General features: G+C 42.1%; 1 protein-coding gene across 1 annotated transcript; it reads left to right on the top strand.

Annotated features, from left to right (window-relative positions):
- Positions 1–219: 219 nt before the first annotated feature.
- On the top strand, positions 220–5,743 carry LOC136495491 (peroxisomal ATPase PEX6-like). The gene is given in 17 exon segments (XM_066491413.1): positions 220–552; positions 1,254–1,898; positions 2,051–2,272; positions 2,274–2,295; positions 2,390–2,531; positions 2,716–2,899; positions 2,991–3,182; positions 3,264–3,536; positions 3,634–3,705; positions 3,871–3,957; positions 4,078–4,200; positions 4,282–4,392; positions 4,501–4,539; positions 4,631–4,752; positions 4,826–4,970; positions 5,053–5,136; positions 5,221–5,743. Coding segments are annotated over 17 exon segments (2,790 nt in total). The 5' UTR covers positions 220–315; the 3' UTR covers positions 5,311–5,743.
- Positions 5,744–22,126: the final 16,383 nt, after the last annotated feature.

The raw sequence follows: 22,126 nt of genomic DNA, 5'->3' as shown, positions 1-22,126 counted from the left end.
AGGTGGGTCCAGGTTGTGTACATACGTATTCAGTGGCATTTTGTGGAAAATGAAGAATTATAATGACATGCTTTAAAATAGACGAATAGTAATGGTGTTTGTGCCGACCGTGAAAATTATAATGGTGTTTCTCCGATTAACCAAAAAAAAAAAAGGAAAAAAAAACTGAAGTCTGAAGTCTGAACTCTGAACTGCCTGTGCTTCTTGGGTTGTTCAGACCTTCCTATCGTCTGTTTATTCAGTACTTGAGTCAAGTGGTCTCTCCTACCTCCGGGCGACCGGGCTCCCGTCACGGTGGTGGCGGCGGCAGCAGCCATGGTGGAGATGCGGCAGCGGAGGAAGCCGCTGGTCCTCGCCTCCACGCAGGCGCTCCTCGACTCGCTCCCGGGGGACCGCCCGCCGCCACCGCCGCAGGAGCCGGTGCGCCTTAGGGCTGGCGTCCTCCGCTTCCCCTCCGGCGCCGGTGCTGGCGCCGAGTTCGGGGAGCTCGCGTCCTTCGTTGCCCTCCCTGCCTCCGCGCTCCGACGGCTCGCGGTCGTCACCGGCACGCCGGTGAGTCCTCTAGTTCCAATCATTTGATGCGAATTGGAGCGTCGTGCTGGGAAATTCGATCGGTTAGGGACTTCGTTGGGGGAACTCTGCTTGGTGCTGTCAGGAGGAACTTGGGTCTCGATTAAGTTTGATCGTTTTGTAGAACTAGAAGGCTGTCCTTGCTTAATTTTGAACACGAATTTGATGGGATTGGTGATAGACTACGCGATTGTGAAAATGAGCTCTAGTGACTGACAATGATGAGATCTCGATAACGATAATGAACAAGCTGCTGCTACAAAAAGTGTCCATTCCGGGCGTGCATCTGTATTTTGATCAGGACGCCATGCACTTTTGTGCAGTGGTCTACTAGTTTTGAACTGATGCCATCTCTGTGCAGCCTTTTGAGCTTTAATGTTAAATTGGTACCACGTAGGAGACTCTGCTTGTGCTTTTGGTGATGAATTAGATGAGAATTGGTGATTTCTGTTCCCAGACTGGGAATAGGTGCAGTGGGCAAATATATTATAGAGAATTGCAGCTGAAAAAAAAAATCAACCATTGTGGTCGTTTATCTGAATTCTGATAAGTGATTTAGCAAGTTCATCTATGACATAACCCAGGTGCAACTTTTCGAGCTTAGATGGTACACGGTTAGTGTGTAGGATTCTGTTCTGTTCTGTTCATTTTAGTGAATATAATATGCAACTACTGATTTGCAGGTGCTTGTCAAGAATACTGACAATAATGTTGGGAGGATTGTCAAAGCAGTATTGTTTGATAACCCGTGCCTTGACGAGTCCCGCTCAGAACATACTGAGAAAGTTGTCTCTGCCTATCCTTCTGATCGTGCAATGGGCTTCTTACCTTGTCGCACGTTCCCTGCTACTGGTTTTGCGTCTATGGATGAAGATGTTGCTTATGTCAGCCCACTTTTGGCATTCAACTTGGGGTTGCATGTTTCTTGCCTCAAGCTTCTTATTCAAAGAGGAGGACAGCCTTTCAAGTTCTGTTCTCAAGCTGAAGAGACTGATGCAACTGCCAGTGCTGGAAGTGATCTTTCTCTTCACTTAGACCTTCTTCCATGCCCTCAAGTGCCTAAATATGCGTTGCATTTACGAGTTTCTGTTGTGAGGATTCCTGATTGTGGTGTGCTTGCTTCTTTAAAGATAAATTCATCCTTTGGAGGAAGTGACTACCAAGACATGGTAGATCAAGCTTTGAATGAGTACTTTAAGTTCGATAGGTTCCTAGCAAGAGGAGATGTTTTTTGTATACAAAACAGTTGGAATTGTGGCGCAAGCTGCTGCCTGGCATGCAATAAGCAGGATAATAAACTGCATCTGCGTAATATGATGTACTTTAAGGTATACCAATGTTTCATACTTAAAATTACTTTAGTCCATAAATTCTTCACAGGCAATTGAACTTGTAGCTTAAATGTAATGGCATTTGCTCATATTTGTAAATATTTTATAGGATTGTTGCTTGTTTATTGATATTTTAATTAAATTGTTAGGTGACTAGCATGGAACCATCAGATGAACCTATACTTCGTGTTAATTGCAATGAAACAGCCCTTGTGCTTGGTGGAGCTGCTTCTGCTGCAATCCCCCCTTATTCCTTCTTTGCTGCTTCTGGTAATTCAGTACCTTTGCACGGTGAAATAGTGGAGCATTTAGCATCTATCATTGCGCCAGCATTGTGCCCTTCAGATATTTTACCAAAAATCAAGTTTTCCTACTTTTTTATATGGCCCGTCAGGTTAGTGCACTTCAACTATAGTTTCATGAAATTTGTATTCCCATACGACTCAACCTTCAACTGAACTCGAGTCCCAAAAATGGCCGCTTTGTAGGATGTGGAAAGCGCACAGTGCTTAGGCATGTTGCTAACCATCTTGGTCTGCATGTGGTCGAGTGTAGCTGTCATGATCTAATGACGTCATCAGAAAGTGGGGCACCTGCTGCACTTGCAACTGCCTTCAAAGAAGCTCAGAAGTACTCATCTTTTTCTGTCTTTCCGCTTCTTAGTCTCTACCGTTTAAACTTATTTCTGTAGTTATGAAAATATCATTCTCTTCATTTCGTTTTCTTATGGGAACAATTGCATTTACGGATTTAGCCACTCTCCAGGTGATGTTGTTTACATCTTTGACTTTGTTGAATAACTTTCTTTGTGAAGGTATTCTCCTTGTATAATACTTCTTCGCCACTTTGATGCAATTGGGAATGCATCCTCCAACGAAGGTCCACAGTCTGAGCAATCTGGGGTTGCATCGAACATTGAATCTGTCATTAAGCAGTACACTGGACAATGTTGGGTTGCTAAGGATTCGCTGCCAGGAAAAGATGTAAATGGGAGCTCAGTAAGTTTGGATTCCCGTACTTCAATGAGATCTAATGATATAAGACCTTCTATATATCAAATTTCTTATTATTAACTCGCCTTTTTTGCAGTACCTCGTGGAGCCTGAATGTGTAAGCTCTCTTCAAATTATACTAGTTGCAACTGCAGACAGTTCTGAAGGAATGCAACAGTCAATTAGAAGATGCTTCCGCCATGAGATCGACATGAAGACTATGGATGAAGAACAGAGAAACAAACTGATATCTGAGACACTTCAAGGCATTCCTAAAGTTGCTGATGAGGTGCCTTTTGGTCATTCTTTGGCCCAAAACTTTTTTACCGTCTTATAGTGCACCTCCCACTTATATGTTTTCACTTTTCAGAGTATTGGTGACAAGTTTGTAAAAGATTTAGCAGTGCAAACGTCAGGTTTCATGCCCAGGGACATACTTGCACTGGTTGCAGATGCTGGTGTATCTTTTGCGCATAAAATTGCATCAGGGAAAGATAGCAAAGGAATTAGTAAGCATGAGGAGATCCTTCCAGAAAGCTCTTCTGCCACTCAAAATGAGGAAAAACATTTCTGCAAAGAAGATATTATGTCTTCCTTGGAACGAGCCAAGAAAAGGAATCGTGCTGCACTGGGCACACCCAAAGTAAACATTTAATTATAGCCTTCAGGACCATCAGCTGATAGGCCATGAATTGTATATAGCGATTTTAGCTTGCCTCTGAGAACAATTTGTTTTTTAGGTTCCCAATGTCAAATGGGAGGATGTTGGTGGGCTAGAGGAAGTGAAAAAGGTTATTCTAGATACTATTCAGGTAAATTGGACTTGATTCAGCTGTAAATATCGACAACAACAATATTACTCGCTTTTATGGGAAAAACAATTTTATTTTTGCCTACAGTAGTTTCAGCACTAGAAGCTGGCTCGTCAATTTTGGCCTTTGCAGGATATTGACCTTTTCTTTTACTTGATATTTCAGTTGCCTCTGATGTACAAGCACCTGTTTTCTTCTAAATTGCGCAAGCGATCAGGTGTCCTGCTATATGGACCTCCAGGAACAGGGAAGGTAGGTTTGAAAAGGTTTCACACGAATGGAATTGTATTTTTGTTTAGTTACCAATAACATGTGCATCCAAAAGAAACATGATATGATGTCACTAAAATGATTGTCCCTTGGACTTTTTAGACCTTACTCGCGAAAGCAGTAGCAACTGAATGCTCATTGAACTTTCTTAGCGTGAAAGGCCCAGAACTGATAAACATGTATGTTGGAGAATCAGAGAAGAATGTTCGAGATATTTTTGAAAAGGTGCGGAATTTACACATCCATGTAATTGTCCCAAACATGCATATATTTTAATTTTTTTCAGTTTTCCACTGTCAATTTCAGGCTAGATCTGCACGCCCATGTGTCATTTTCTTTGATGAGCTTGATTCCCTCGCTCCTGCACGAGGATCCTCAGCAGATTCTGGCGGTGTTATGGACAGGGTTGTTTCCCAGGTATCATTAACTTCGTCCCTGAGGCGGTGCCACAACTTTTCCTCACAAGTCTTCTGTTAAATTACTGGGCCAGTCTCTTCTCACTTGCCCCATTTTTGTGTCTACTAGTTACTTGTGGAGATTGATGGGTTGAGTGATAACAGCCAGGTTTTTCCCTCCTCCATGCCCTACTTGTTTTTAATCGCCATTTCTGGGACGCTTGACATGAAGGGACTTCTTTTTGCAAAATTGTTTGTAGGACCTTTTCATTATTGGGGCTACCAATAGGCCTGACCTTCTTGATTCTGCCCTTCTTCGCCCTGGTCGGTTTGACAAGCTTCTTTATGTCGGTGTAAATACTGATGCATCATACAGGGAAAGGTTGTTATTGTTCTTTTCAATTTGCTAATTTCAAATTCATCGCAACTGTGATCTCATTGTACTTTCTATGCAGGATCCTTAAAGCACAGACGCGCAAGTATAAGCTCCACAGGAATGTTTCTCTTTTGTCAGTTGCTCAGCGTTGTCCACCTAACTTTACTGGTGCTGATATTTATGCGCTGTGTGCGGATGCATGGTTTCACGCAGCAAAGCGATCAGTGAGTATTTCTGCTACCTTGCTATGCCATGTTGGCCTTTTCTTAGCTTTGCTCTGTTGATCTTACATGTGGTGTTTTTTAGGTTAAAACATTTGAAATCGATACTTCAAGAAGTAATGATGCCAGTGCCGAAGATGTCATTGTTGAGATCGATGATTTTATTACAGTAAAACTCCAAATCATTTTGAGAAAGCACAGTAATATTTGTGTGGTTGCATGCTGGGAAATAAGGTGTTTTGTTACTACGCAGGTTTTAGGAGATATCGCACCATCACTATCTCTGGAGGAGCTACAAAACTACGAACAGTTGAGGCAGAAGATTGAAGGACCTTCTAGATGATGTTGGCTAAGCCCTAATTATTTCTACCTGATGACTTTGTCCTGCCAGATCACTCTCAGTTGACATTCTTAAACTGCTAACATCTCCAAACATTCACTATCTTAAAATTTCTTTCTTACAAGTTCCATCCTGAACTTGGGCACTTCTCCATTCATTCCGGATTTATCCAATCACATCCTGGTATGGTAGCAGCATCTGCTAGTTCAGCTAATCTGTATATACATCAGACCGGCATTTTCTCTGAAGAGATATCCTGTCATTCTTTGTGAGCTCCGCAACTATTTTGAATTCAACGACACAGAAGACTTCTTTGCAAATGATGTAAATCAACTTTGTATAGTTAGTTCTGTCGCTGTACCATGTTGTAATAAAGGCTACAGAGAATAAGAGTAATTGCAACATCTTTGTTTCATAATACTTCAGTTTTTGTGCATTATTCAGCACACATGAAATCCCTACAAAACTAGTCCATACAGGCGCTGGTTTTATTCTGATTTGTTCGAGAATAAAAGTAATCCATTTTTGTCCGTCCAAAAAAGAACCCTTTCCGACCGTCACCCAACTCTATGGGAACCGAAGCCTCGAAGAAAGCTGTTACCAGCTTCTCAGAGTTTTTGTGGGGGAAGAATAAGACCAACCCAACTCCTCGAATCATCTGCTCGTTTCAACCATTCAGTCATCAGCCATCGAAAGTTGCTTCTCTGCTTTGTTTTCATCAGCAACGATTTGTCAGGTTCAGGGATAACTCGTGTCTTTTTCGTCAGTAAGAACACTTGGCCTGGGATTGGCAAGATGAGTGACGTATGAATCGGTTTCCTTCCTTCCATCCAAAGGGAAGGCAGTAGATAAAACCATCTACTTTCAATTGGAATTTTGTCATTGCAATGACTGGAACGAACTTGCCCACTGAAAAATGATCCGTTCGGATCAGTCTCGAAGAGTCCCGAAGGGACATATTAAATCCGAGTGAGCCGTAAAGTCAAGCACTGGAAGCCTTATTTGGGAGTATTCCTGATGCAAGCATCCACCAACCCAGCTAGTTTGGGTACACACTAAACCAGCTAGTTCGCTTAAGAGATGCATATATATCTGGGTTCCATCATCTGGAAGATGTCTCAGAAGATTTTACCGAATGATGATGTAATTTGTCAGTGATCGAAGAGGACTAACTGCAACGTCTGTATACCATAGTCTTTGTTCCTTTTCTATGAGTGTCATTCGGTTTTAAGAAACCACAATGCGTTCGGCCTCCTGAGAAACAAGTCCGTCCGCGCGAAAGCTTTAACATTTCCCCACGTGTGCCTCGTCGCTGGCAGCCATCGTTTTTTTTTGGTATGGCAAAAAATCTCTCTTCCCAGGTGGAAGTGGAATCACATGAGGCTCTCGCATTCTTAACAATAACAAGTTTGTCGTCACTGAGATTTGGCTCTATCCGAAACATTTGGATGGGACATCCGGACATGTCAGGTGTTGTAGCACCACTCGCCGCTGGTCGGCACGTACTGTATGTAATAAGCTCGTGCCAAAAAATCTGTACGTCTTTCCAAAAAGAACGCAGAGAGAAAGGGTACTAGTAGTAGTAGTAATGTTCTCTAGTGATGTCATTCTCCGTGACTATGCATACATTCGTGGGTTCACAATTAGGTAAGCCAAAACACACATGCGTGACAGGATAAGGTGTGAACACCCAAAATCCCGGCCATCGCTGTTTGTCAGTCAACGCTCGTGGCGCGACCCAGACCGACTGACCAAGCATTCGTTCATTCGGCTTGTCAATAAATAATGGTTGTTTTACCACGGCAACCAACCGGGGAAGCAGCCATCGTGTCGTCGCTGCTGGATATATACCGATTTTTCCCTGGCCCTGGCCGGCTGGCTCAGATACGTAAGTAGTCCGTACCCTATACCTCATCTCATCTTCCTCGCTAAACTTTTTTTTATTGCCTCAAGCTTTAGTATCTGGACTCACGCATCTACACACACCACACGTACGCTACCCACTCACTCACGTCTCTAGTGCGTAAGCTAGAACTATCTTAGTACTACCTTTGTTTTCGTTTATTTATCACCGAATTTTTACTGTAGCAATTGTGATCATATGTTTTTTTTCTGCAAAAAAAAAATTAGATACATCAAGTTTTCACATATATGATTCTTTATTGAACATACTTAATTAGTGTTATATACATTGAACTATCTAATATTTTTTTAGAAGAAAAAATAGATGGTCAAATTTGCTACAGTAAAAAGTTACTGACAAGTAAACACAAACGAATGGAAGTATCTGGCAACGAAAATTATTTAGGGAACGGTGATTACTGTACTACTCACTCCGACCTCCGTATCAATTCAGGAGCGACAGAGACGTACTTAGTTCAACGCGCGCATAAACGTGTTGGGTGGGGGGCCCTGGAGAGCCATCCGCACGATTGACTAATGGCCGCTGCATGCTCAGAATCAACGCTGATGTAGCTGACAGTACTTGTGGCCACTCTCAAGGGACCCCAATTGGATCGATCCAACCAGTAGTAATGGCCTCGTGGTTTTTTGAACGGGTCCCGCGCTCACACTGCAGCAGCGTGGTGCGCGTTCCATGCATTAATCCAGCGTCACTGTCTCACGCCCACGCTCACGTTGGAATCAGGCCGGATGGCAACGGCGCAGCGCTTGCGTTGTCAAACCACCGGTCGCCGCGAGCGCGCGCGTGCCTAATCGCTACTCACCGTCACGGCATCACCGGCGCCAGGGAGGCAGCGAGCACGCCCGCCGGCGGGCCCGTGCGCCGCGCGAAATTGGCAGCAGACAGAGCTAGACGACGACGGCCTGCGGTGCAAACTGCAAAGTTTCTGCAAATCGTGAGGCGCCGCCTTCAATTCGTGCGCCCGCGCCCCACAGGCGTCGTGGCTGGCTGTGGCGGCCTGCTTGTCCGTCCGAGAAAATCGCGGGCGGGCGCTAGGCGCTAGCTGTTTCTCTTGCCTCGGCATGCGACGCGCAAGCCAACCAAGCCAACGACGCGCGTGTGACGTCTTGAGCTGAGACTTCTCCCGTGCAACGTTAAGGCCCCATTCGCTTCGAACTATTTTTCAACGAGCGCTAGTGTTTTTCTCTCACAATAAATTAGCATTCTGACGACACAATCGTTTTTAGCTTGCCACATACGTACTGGATAATAAATTTTGATTCATACTGGTACATAACAGCAGCACGGTACGAAAATTGATCATCATCCATTGGTGCTTGTCTTCTACCCTACTCCATACTATACGCCTAGTATAACAATTGTCACCAAAGAAAACTAGTCATTTGTTAATTTTGGGAAGGAAAATGCTGGTAAACCTAGACATTTCTAGTGCATAGTAACCTCCTCTAATGAATAACCTAAAGCACACTACCGATTCTCAAGTTGATGGGCGCCCGAAGAAAACTAGTATCACCAAAGATCGTACTTGGGCTGACATGGCACAAAAGACGGACCAACGGACCATGGGCATGCATGGTCTGAAGCGACATGAAACACGAGATGGTTGAGAGCACTCTAGCCTCGACTGTCTAGTTTTGTTGTGCGGAGCAATTTCGGACATGTCTTATGGATGTAGACGCACAGTGCTATAGTAGATCCACCAGTCCTACAGCTCGTACACTCAACAAGCGTGCAACCGCAACTTGGCCACAGGCCGCCACCAGTCGGCATTTTTTTAGCCTTTTTTTTGAAAATTTCTCACAAATATGCTCCTGGAGCTATGCTTTCAAAATCTGGACCCTTAGCTCGGCGCCATCGTTGGTGACGCCGAGCTTACACGTCTCGACGTCATAGATTTTGGCGTCTAGGTCTTAGGCTCGACGCAGATGTGGCGGTGACTTGGCAGGCACCTTGACGCCGTAAATCTTGGCACTGTGGTTATTGGCGCCAAGCTTGACGCCGTGGTTATTGGCGTCGAGAACGGCGCCAAGATCTATGGAGCCGATGTGGTGTTTTAACCCGGCGCCCAACCTTCCTGCCCGAGCCTTCTTCCTCTGCTTTCTCCTCCCTCTCGGGTTTTTTTCTCTCCCTACTTCGCCCTATCTCACGAATCGGCATATTGGACCTTAGAAACTTTGATTTGATCCGTAGATCTTCGAGAGCAAGGTATCCTCGCTCTCTCTAAGTTTTTTTCAAATCAATTCGGTATATATTAGTCGGATTTTTCAAAATCGAATCGTCATTACTTAGGGTTTCATACAATTTTAATATTTATATTATACAACCATAGGATGCCAAGGCGTGAAAAAGCTACCAAACCAAGGTAACCTCAGCGCATTGTTGTGGATCAAATAGGAAACCCTAGGTGTAGGGTTTAATGTTAATTGCTTTCGGTTCTTAGAACGAAAATGGTTAAATTGTAGTTATGGCCGAATGACCGGAAATGCCTTTGACCCATTGCCTCTGCCTAGTGGTGTTCTAGTGCCCATGTGCTTTTGCGGTGATCCTTGCAAGGTAGTCAAGTCCGATGAAGAGGACACATATAGGCAGAGGTATTGGATGTGTTCCAATTTTGTGTTTCAGCCTACACTTCGTCAGCGCCGCATTAACAAGATGGTGAGGAATTGATGTTTGTGTCATATGACATCTTGCATGATTTTTTTTGTTTTGTAACAATTATATTTTTTTGTAGACCCCTCTACCGCTCTGTGATTTTGAGCAGTGGATCGACACTGAGATCAAGCCTGAAGACAAGGAATGGATGCAGAAACTATTACGGTGGGAGGCAGAGGACAAGGAGATGATGGAGAAGAGATGCGGAGAGGTGGCTGCAAACAAAGAGCACAAGAAAGAGGAGGAAAGGAGACGTATTGCTGCGTATAGGGAGGAGAGAGAGAATAAGCTTGAGCGTGCATGCCGAGCGAAAGCAGCGATGGAGGAGAATCCCGATGCCCTAAGGAAAGGAAAGTGGTCTCGTTGCACTCAATAGTTTCCATTACTTGCTAGTTCTATGCTTTATTCATGAATAATGTTGTCTACTGTTGGACTTTTTATTGTGTTGTCATATAATGCACTTTAAGTATGGGCATGCTTAGGTCATGTAATGCACTTTAAGTATGGGCATGCTTAGGTCATGTACTGTGTTATTTAGTTTGTCGGCATGTACTTCTAGTATTATTGTGTTGTTTAATGTGTCATAATATTGGACTTTTCATTATGTAGTTATTTTCATTATTTGTGGTCATAATATTCAGTTTAATATTACGGACGTAGTGAAATGTGATCATGTGCTGCAAACAAAACCTAACGAAGTAGGACATTGTATAATTCAACACACAAAATACATGAAATGGCATGTGAGAACATGTACCGAACTAGGGTATAGAGGTCCTGAACTAAACCTAACATGTCTTAGGTAATTAAAGCGAACAATAAGCACAAGAAATGGCATGTGAGAACATGTACCAAACAAGGGTACATAGTTCCTTCGACTAAACCTAACATGCCTTAGATAATTAAACTAAACAACAAACACATGGATGTGCCATGTGAATAAGATAGGGTCGTCCTAGTAGCGTGGTCACATAGCAAATTGTGTTGCACCTTCTCCACAGTAGCCTCCCATTGTTGTTATTGGTGGTGGCGGGGGTGATGGCGGAGGCCCTTTGTTCTTGTCATTATGGCAGGTGCAATATGGATAATTGTAGAGTGCCTCCTATGAACTTGCACCATTATTGTCGTCGTCGTCTTCGTCTTCCTTGTACCCGCTGCTAACTTCCCTTTATAGATTAAAGATTTGGTCCTACAGGTAGTAGATGTACTGCTGATGCGGATAAATTGGTCGAGGATCGACCCACCTAGTGAATCCATAGTTTTCTTTGGACTCAGAAGACTACAATAAGTATGTCCTGTGAGTTGTAAAGGTATTTGAGAAACATATTTAATAAATGAAATGTAATAGCAATTACCTATGCTCGTGGGCATTTGAAGAAGCGACAACCTCTGTCGATCTCCTCGGTGAACATCTGCACTAAGTAGTCCTCACCATACATGCATTTTGGTCAATCTTCCTTCCTATTATCGTATCCTATGAGAGGGCACTCTTCTGTGAAATCAGTCTTGCTCTCGGGGGGAAACTGATACACTAGTTCCTCAAAGAAATCAGGCCTAAGAGACCCCTCCCACACAATGGGAGTTTCCTTTGTCCCCACCTTTCCTCTCCCACCCCCGAAACCCTTTCCTCTAGATGACCCTCCAGACATTTCTACTCTAACGAAACCGAATACTAGTTTGATTTTTCTTTTGGTTAGCAATGCATCTTAGAACATATATATATAGGCGGAGGCAGGATTGCTAGCCGTTGTATTGTGTTATAAATGCTCCTAGAAAGTCTACTCAGAATCACTAAAAAGCCTATATCGTAGGACACTGAAGAGCCTAGATTCCATGACTGAAAAGCCTATTCGATTTCAGACTTCAATCACTATTTCAAATGACACTGAAAAGTCTATTCGACGGTGACATGACAAATCACTGTAAAGGCTATTTCCCCTAGATTCCATGACTAAAAAGCCTATTCGATTTCAGACATCAATCACTATTTTGAACCAGAAAAACTGATACCGCTGATTAATATGTACTTTAGGTAGAAATTCCACCATAATTTCCCCTATTTTTTGATGCCATCCATATACAAATATGAGATGAATATTTAACCTCAATACAACATATACAAACATACAAATATATGCCACATTCATCTAAAACCATATACATGAGCATATTAATAGTCCACACAGTCTATAATTATAGTCCATAGTAGTTCATATTTGATAATAATAGTCCATATAGTCTATAATTGTTCATAATAAAAGTCCACAAAGTCCATAATACTACATAATAGCATCTACCATAAACCCTTACTGCCTCCTAGTCTTACCCTTACCCTTGTGACCAAGAGCATCGGTGCCTAGAGTGTAAAGGTCAGGCGGACAGCGTCGCCTAGTGTCTGAAGGCTGTGTAGGCTGAGTCGAGGGAGTGTCCTGGAGCTGAGACGGGCCAAGCTCCTCATACCTCTGGTCCACTTTGTCGTTGTCTTCGTCCTTGTACGCAATGCCTATGGACCCTGTAGGTGCTTGGCTAGACGAAACTAAGCCTCCTCCGCCTGCGGAAGGAACATGCACATCTTGCGTCGTGGCTGTCTTACAACCACAATGAGCAGTCGCACGGTGTAGCCGACGTGACAGTCTCTGTTGTACAAAATAATATTAACTGAAAGAATTTAATGTATTAATAATATATTTCAAAGAATATTTTGAATCTTACGTCTAGGAAGCTACGTGTGTCGTTATCCCTGACTCTCGGATGAAAGTGCTCAATGTCTTCAACCAGGCATTTGAGGGTATTGTCCTACAACAAAGTTCACAGTAAGATTGTGGTAGACATTGAAAAATGAGGACACTACTAATCTAGTATGGAGTACTAGTTAATTCCCGAGTAGTTCCTCAACTCCATCTGTTGTACTGAATTATAAGGATGCTACGACTCGAAGGTGCCACTAACTAAAATAGAGACCTCAAACACAGAATATATTGGTATGCAACTTAACATAGAAAAATAAGGCAATTGACTTACCACTTTGTCCAAGATTGGTCCTGCCTCCACCTGCCTTCCTACACGAGTAGTTTGGTCGTACGCCGTGTCTTCATCGTCGAAGGACTCAATGTCGGCGTAGTCATCTTCTATCCATTGTAGCCTCAGTCTGCAATGTGTCGCACGTTGATACCAAGCTTGGTAGCGCCTGTACTCATGGTTCATGTGCGGCTTATTGTTCTCATCCATGTTGTCGTGCAACAGCTTCCATTGTTCAAAGTAGTACTGGTGGTGGTTCTCCCAATAAAAAATCTTCCTATTCTTCTGATGATCCAACCTGCACGTCACGTAAGATGTTAGTTTCTGGCAGGTATGAAATTGATGTTGTAAAACGATGGCGTCTAAGCTATATGATGCGCTATTTGACGTAAGCTTCTCAAGAAAGGTACAGAGTGATTAAAGAAATCATACATAACAGTATAATCATATTTAAGCTTCACTATGGAAAATATTACCATATGGGTTCCAAAGAAAGAAGAGAAAATAGACCACGACATGGGTTGAACCCATAGTCCTATAACTTGCCATAATGATGAGAACAAAAAATGCCCATATACGCACATTCATCTCAATCCATGTACATGTCCCCATATTAAAAGTGCACGTATGTCATCATTACTTCATCTTATATAGGAATTAATAGAAATAGACCATCACGAGACAATTGAAATAGCAAAGCACTTACTTATGTAAGTCAACGCTAGTCGAGAACAGAGCCGTTGGCCAAAGCTATCTCACTCCAAATTGGCGTGCAACTCTATCTAGCAGGTGGAACTCGACAGCATAGAAACATATTAGAGGGCACCTCATCCTATAGAAGTCATCGTCGCACCCACACATGTTGCTCAACTAAAAAGGAAGTGCCCCCTCTCCATCGTACGGCTCCGACGACACCTGTAACATGTCCAAACAAGATGTTAGATGCTATACTAAACCATTTCAAACCAGCATGGAAAATAATATTTACTTACACTAGATGTCGTGAGCGTGTGTAGCTCATTCATGAATTCAATGTACGCCTGCTCTAACCTCACATGCAGAATCCTAACCTGGTCCCAAAGGTACGCCCACATCGACTACCGACGTGGAGGCTAACCTGGGAACCACTCACGACTAGCCAGAACCTCGGGACGGCCAACTGGTAGACAGGCCCACATCCACAACTAGAGCAGGTACATGTATCCACCAAGTGACAATGAGGACGAAGTCCGATGACACGCATCGCAAAGCTGCCGGTAAAGAAAACCCAACACTATAGAGCCCCAGCCGTACTGACCCGCCTGGTCCCAGTTAGTGAGACAGTGGACCCACATCCATGACATAGTGCTACCCATGGCATCGGGGAAGAGAATGCAAGCAAATAGGTGTAGGATCCATGCCATGCAGTAGTACCAAATTGTCTCCTCATCTGCCTCCTCGAGGCACTGCACGAACTCTTGTTGGAGCCAGGAGATTAGAACTCTAGAACTACGAGCCCCTTGCTCGCCAACCTCATGCCTAAGGAAGGCCTATACTCATGCTCTCCAACCTTCTGACCTGCACTGCCCAGTCACTGTGTTGCCGTGAATCCTCAGACCTAGCATCTTCTGACAGTCCTAGAGCGTGACTGTCATCTCTCCGAAAGGCAAGTGAAAGTTGTGAGTCTCCGGCCACCACCTACATTTTAGACAAAGCAAGATTACATGTCAAAAAAGGCAACTGCGTGAACAAATGGCCATGAATTGAGGCAATGATTGAAGATAATACATGTCAACCAACACAGTTATGGCCGATGAGTTGAACTTGGGCAACCCACGACGAACCTAAAAAGAGATGACATCTAGGCCAGCTCTTTGTAGGAAAGGAGTGTACCTGTTATCGTACTGCATGTGTGTTAGCATATTTTCACTTACAGTGACGCTCGTCCTACCGAGACCAGCGTCTGGTCACTTTTAGTGACCTCCGTCTTTTCTATATAGAGCGCCGGTGGCACCATTGGACTGTCCGCACTCTATGGGCAGACACTCCACCGGTGAAGTTTTTAACCCTTGCTCAAATGTGCCAGCCACCAAGTGTATCACCTTGTGCACGTGTGTTAGCATATTTTCACAAATGTTTTTCAAGGGTGTTAGCACTCCACTAGATCCTAAATGCATATGCAAAGAGTTAGAGCATCCAGTGGCACTTTGATAACCGCATTTTGATACGAGTTTCACCCCTCTTAATAGTATGGCTATCGATTCTAAATGTGATCACACTCGCTAAGTGTCTTGATCACCGAAATAAAATGGCTCCTACAACTTATACCTTTGCCTTGAGCCTTTTGTTTTTCTCTTTCTTCTTTTCAAGTCCAAGCACTTGATCATCACCATGGAATCACTATCATCATGTCATGATCTTCATTTGTTTCACCACTTGGAATAGTGCTACCTATCTCATAATCACTTTGATAAACTAGGTTAGCACTTAGGGTTTCATTAATTAACCAAAACCAAACTAGAGCTTTCAATCTCCCCCTTTTTAGTAATTGATGACAACCCTTACACAATGATATGAATTAAGATTTAATTGAATCCACGTTGCTTGCCCAAGCATATTTACTATGTGTAAAAAGATATGGACAAGTTTCATGAATCCCATATGGTAGCAATTGCTCCCCCTACATATGTGCTAAGAGTTTGGATTGAAGCTTGCACATATGCTTAGATAGGAAATATAGGACACAATGTCTACCAAATGATGCTAAGGTATAAGAGATGGACCTTTGAAGCGTAATACCAATTGGAGTGCATCAATATACCATTTTTAGCACCATTAGTAACTAGACATACACAAAAACTAGAATACTCTATGAGATCAACATTACAAGGAAGGGTCTAGTTTCCATACGATGAACATAAGTCTAGTTACTTTAGCCTATGCATGCTAGTTTTTCATTTTACCATTCAAGCATATAACTAGCATACACCACACAAACATGGATATTGAAATTTAAAACTTATGGCATGCAAGCAAATATATGAAATGCACATTCAAATACAACATATAAGTTTATGAGCTTGCTCCCCCTACTTGTGTGCATTTTTATTGATCCCCTTACAATGTCATTTCATTTGTTTTCATTTATTTGCTCCTCCTATCTTACTATCTATGTGAATTTTTCTCCCCCTTTGTCAACAATTAGCACAAAAGGTGAGCTCAAATTATAGATAGATTAGGGTAAAACCATGTGAAATGAGGATTATTTTCTTAATTTGGTTCAATCTAGATTACTTGCAAAAGATATTTAACTTGGTTTGATCCAAGGATAAACTTCTTCACACCTCTAAATAAGGGTTATCTTGTACCATGTTGGGTTAAACACTTATAGCTTATTTTCTAGATCAAACACTAGGTTTACAAGCCCACAAACATGTCATATGCTACCACTAGATCATTTCAAACATACAAGCAATAGTGGTACCATACAAGCATCAAATTCATTTGATTTTCATGAATGAGCCTAGGACATGATAGGAATGACTAGATGCACTAAATAAGTCCTTAGAAATGGATGGATGACATATCAATCAACTTTACCTTGCTTTGCTCAAGGAGAGGCATGTCATATAATGGGGGGTGCATTAACACATATTGGAGAAGTCAAGTATGTTCAATTCATTCCTTAGCTTGCAAAACCTCTTCTCATCAAGTGGCTTGGTGAAGATATCGGCAAGTTGATCTTCGGTGCCCATACTCTCAATGCAAATGTCCCCTTTTTATTAGTGATCTCTTATAAAATGATGTTGGACATCAATATGCTTTGTTCTTGAATGTTAAACCAAGTTGTTGGTGAGCTTTATGGCACTTTCATTGTCATATAGCAATAGAACTTGCTTGAATTTGATTCCAAAATCACTCAAAGTAGCCTTCATCCAAAGTAATTGAGCACAACAACTACTAGCCGAAATGTACCTCGCTTCGGTGGTTGAAAGTGCTATAGTATTTTGCTTCTTTGATAACCAAGACACAAGTGATCTTCCCAATAGTTAACATGTTCCCGATGTGCTCTTTCTCTTAACTTTGCATCCCGCATAATCGGAGTTCGAATATCTAATCAACTCAAATCTTGCTCCTTTGGGATACCACAATCCAACATTTTGTGTATGCTTTAAGTACCTCAATATTCTCTTTGTTACCTTCAAATAACTTTCTCTTAGTGAGGCTTAAAATCTAGCACACATACATACACTAAACATCACATCTGGCCTTAATGCGGTCACATAGAGTAGGCTTCCAATCATAGGCCAATACATCTTTTGATCCACCATGTTGCCACTAGCATCACTATCTAAGCTTCCACTTGTTCCCATTGGTGTACTAATAGCTTTAGCATCATCCATTCTAAACTTCTTGATCATGTTCTCGATATACTTGCCTTGACTCACAAATGTGCTATTCTTCATTTGCTTGATTTGAAGACCAAAGAAGTAACTAAGCTCTCCAATCATAGACATCTCAAATTCACTTGCTATCATCTTGCCAAACTCTTCACAAAAATCTTAATTTGTTGACCCAAATATGATATCATCAACATAGATTTGCATTATAAATAAGTCATTTCCAAGCTTCTTGGTGAAGAGAGTGGTGTCAACCTTTTCCATTTTGAATCCCTTAGAGAGTAGGAAATCCCTCAATCTCTTATACCATGCTCTAGGTGCTTGTTTCAATCCATACAAAGCCTTTCTCAACTTATAAACATGGTTTGGTTTCTTTTTATCTTCAAAACTAGGAGGTTGCTCAATATACACAAGCTCATTGATGTACCCATTGAGAAATACACTCTTTATATCCATTTGATACAACTTGATGTTGTGGGCATAAGCATAAGCTAATAAGATCCTAATTGCTTCCAATCTTGCAACTAGGGTATATGTTTCTCAAAAGTCAAGACCTTCAACTTGAGTGTAACCTTGGGCCACTAATCCTGCTTTGTTCCTTATTACTATCCCATCTTGATCTTGCTTGTTCTGAAAGACCCACTTGGTTCCAATCACATTATGATCTTTAGGTCTCTCAACTAACTCTCATACTTGGTTTCTTATGAAGTTGTTTAGCTCTTCATGCATAGTATTCACCCAATCAACATTCTTCAAAGCTTCCTCTATCTTTTTAGGTTCAATGGATGACACAAATGAGAAATGCTCACAAAACGAAGCCAATCTTGATCTAGTTTGCGCACCTCTTAAAATATCACCAATGATAGTGTCCAATGGATGATCTCTTGCAATATTGGTTGGTTGAAGCACTTGCACTTGATTGCTTGCATTTGATTGATCACTTGGTTAAGATGATGAACTAGCCACTTGTTGTTAATCTTGCACTTTGTCATGACTAGTACTTGCTTGAACTTGATCATGAGAACCACTAGCTTATATATTTGAGTTAGAGAGCACTTGATTCTTGTCATCTTCAACATCAATCACCTCTCTAGGTCTTATATCACTAATGTCTATGTTCTTCATTGCATTGACCAATTGAGTGTCTCTTACATCATCTAGATTCTCATCTTCCTCTTGGGAACCATTTGTTTCATCAAATTCCACATCATGAACCTCCTCAAGAGTACCACTAGCTAAATTCCAAACTCTATATGCCTTGCTAGTAGTGGAGTAACCAAGCAAGAAGCCTTCATCATATTTCTTTTCAAACTTGCTCAATCTAGTACCTTTCTTCAATATGTAGCATTTACAACCAAAAATCCGAAAGTATGTTATGTTGGGCTTTCTTTCATTCAATAGCTCATAAGGTGTCTTCTCTATCATGGGGTGATAATAGAGTCGGTTGTTATAATAGCAAGCCGTGTTGATTGCTTTGGCCCAAAATGAATGACCCACATTGTACTCACTCAACATTGATCTTGCCATATCAATCAAAGTTCTATTCTTTCTTTCAACTAGGCCATTTGATTGTGGAGTCTACTTGGCCGAGAATTGATGTCTAATTCCAAATTCATCACACAACTCATCAATTTTAGTGTTCTTGAATTCACTACCATTGTTACTTCTAACTTTCTTATGAATGCCCTTGACAAATGATTTGAATATTACAAACACATCACTCTTGTCAACAAGAAAGAACACCGATGCGTATCTAGTGAAATCATCCATAATCATAAATCCATATTTGTTTTCACCAATGCTAGTGTATGTGGTTGGTCCAAACAAGTCCATGTGCATCAACTCAAATGCCTTAGATGTGCTCATCATGCTCTTCTTAGGATGTGTGTTACTAATTTGCTTTCTGGCTTGCCATGCACTACATAGCTTATCCTTTTCAAATGTGACATCTTTCAAGTCTTTAACTAAGTCATGCTTGATCAACTTGTTCAATTGTTTTATTCCAACATGACCAAGCTTTCTATGCCATAACCAATCCATGCTAGACTTAGTGATCAAACATGTTGACAATTGAGCTTCTCTAGCATTGAAATCAACTAAGTATAGATTTTCATATCTAAATCCTTTGAATATTAAGTTAGAGCCATCTACACTTATGATCTCTACATCATCCACACCAAATATGCACTTGAAACCAAGATCACACAATTGAGCTACCGATAATAGGTTGAAGTTCAAGCTTTCTACTAGTAGCACATTGAAAATGCTCAAGTCATTGGATATTGCAATCTTACCAAGACCTTTGACCTTGCCTTTCCCATTGTCACCAAATATGATACTATCAATCCCATTGCTCTTATTTTCATTAATTGAATTGAACATCCTTGTATCACCGGTCATGTGTTGTGTGCACCCACTATCAAGCACCCAATGTCTTCCTCCGGCCTTATAATTTACCTACAAAAGAAGATCAATTTTTTTAGGTACCCAAACTTACTTGGGTCCTTGAAGGTTAGTTACGAAGGTCTTTGGTACCCAAATGGCCTTCTTCTTTGGGCCCACAATTGGTGTACCAATAAACTTAGCCTTCACACCATTAGCACCCTTGACAAGCATAGAACAAGAATCAAATTTAATTGAGGATACATTAGGTAGCTTGTTCTTGTTAATCTTGCAATATTGCTCTACATGCCCAACTTGCTTGCATCTATTGCAAAACTGACCATTGCCCTTTACAAAGCTAACTTTGGGAGTGACAAAGTGAAAGCTCTAGTTTGGTTTTGGTGAATTGATAAAACCCTAAGTGCTAACCTAGTTTATCAAAGTGATTATGAGATAGGTGGCACTACTCCAAGTGATGAAGCAATTGTGAAGATCATGATGATGGTGATGCCATGGTGATGATCAAGCGCTTGGACTTGAAAAGAAGAAAGAGAAAAAAAGCTCAAGGCAAAGGTATAAATTGTAGGAGTTATTTTGTTTTGGTGATCAAGACACTTAGAGAATGTGATAACATTTAGGTTCGATAGCCATACTATTAAGAGGGGTGAAACTCGTATCGAAATGCGATTATCAAAGTGCCACTAGATGCTCTAACTCATTGCATATGCATTTAGGATCCAGTGGAGTGCTAACACCCTTAGAAATGTTTATGAAAATAATGCTAACACATGTGCACAAGGTGATACACTTGGTGGTTGGCACATTTGAGCAAGGGTTAGAAACTTCACTGGTGGAGTGTCCGCCCATAGAGTGCAGACAGTCCAACGGTGCCACCGACGCCCTAAACTCAGGTGAACGTGGTCATTGTAAGTGACCGTATGCTGGTCTTTGAAGGACCAGCGCGTTCGGTTAGTGGCAGCTAAGGGCGCGTAGTTTTAGTCTCATGACCGGACACTGGTGCAAAAACCGACCAAACACTCAGGGCCTAAGTCCGGTCAGTCTAACGTATGATGATGTAGAGTGACTGGATGCTGGGTGTGTCCGGTCGTGATTTCTCATTTCTGGATGCTTACTGGAAATGACTGGACGCTGAGGTCCAGCATCCGATCACTTCACAGCAGCGCATCTGATCATCACTTGACTGTTGGCATCGAGCACTCAGTATTTGAAGAGAGGGGACACATGGTGTGCATCGCACAACCGGACGCTGGGGTCCAGCATCCGATCAATTTGACCGATGCGTCCGATCACCCCGTGTTGTGCCCAATGAAGGGGTACAACTGCTCTATTTCATGGGGGCTTCTATTTAAGCCCCATGGCTAGCTCAAGCTCACACTCTTAGCCATTTGCATTGACATAGCAAACTTGTGAGCTTAGCCAAAGCCCTCCCACTCATCTCCATCATTGATTCATCATCTTTGTGAGATTGGGAGAGAATCCAAGTGCATTGCTTGAGTGATTGCATCTAGAGGCACTTGGTGTTCATGTTTCACTGTGGGATTCGCTTGTTACTCTTGGTGGTTGCCGCCACCTAGATGGCTTGGAGCAACAAGGATTGTTGAGCGGAGATGATTGTCTTCGGCTCTGATCATGGTGATTGTGAGGGGCTCTTGACCTTTCCTCAGCGAAGAGTCAAAAGGTACTCTAGTAAATTGCTCGTGGCTTGTGTGATCCTCATCTTGTGTTGGTTGTGTGGCACCCTATTGTGGGTTTGGTGTGTGATGCCAATTAGCGCGTGAACCTCCAAGTGAGTGAATCGCCACAATGAGGACTAGCTTGCCAGCAAGCAAGTGAACCTCGGTAAAAAATCATTGTGTCATCATTTGATTCTGAGGTGATTGGTCTTCATTGGTATTCATTCTTGTGATTGATTGGTTCACTCCTTGACTCAGCGGTATAGCCATCTTGCTCACTCTCTTTATATTACCGCAAACTAGTTATCAAGCTCTTTAGTGTAGCTAGTTGTGAGAGCTTGTTAGTTTAGTTAGTATGACTCTTTAGTTAGTTTTTGAGAGTACACTAACTTAGTGTAGTGACATAGCCATTGTGTGGAAAGTAACTATGGAAACTAGAATTGTGGTAGGTGGCTTGCTTTTTAGTAGGCTAGCGCAATACTTGCTTCACCTCATAATTGTCTAACCGGTTTATTAAGTGTTGTTGTAGAAATTCTTAATAGGCTATTCACCCCCCCCCTCTAGCCATTAGGACCTTTTAAGTGGTATCGGAGCCGAGGTCACTATGATTTGAGGCTTAACAATCTTCGGTGTAAAAATGGCTTAAATCAACAACACCAAGAAGCCACCTCAATTTGATGGCTCAAATTATCCCTATTGGAAAGCTAAGATGACAACTTATATCAAGTCAATGAATAGGAAGGTTTTAAAGGTGGTAGAGACAAAGATTG

Source organism: Miscanthus floridulus, chromosome 12 (genome assembly GCF_019320115.1).
Source record: "Miscanthus floridulus cultivar M001 chromosome 12, ASM1932011v1, whole genome shotgun sequence".
Lineage (NCBI taxonomy): Eukaryota > Viridiplantae > Streptophyta > Magnoliopsida > Poales > Poaceae > Miscanthus > Miscanthus floridulus.
The sequence above is the reverse complement of the archived record's forward strand: the minus strand, read 5'-3'. Positions and strand labels throughout refer to the sequence as shown.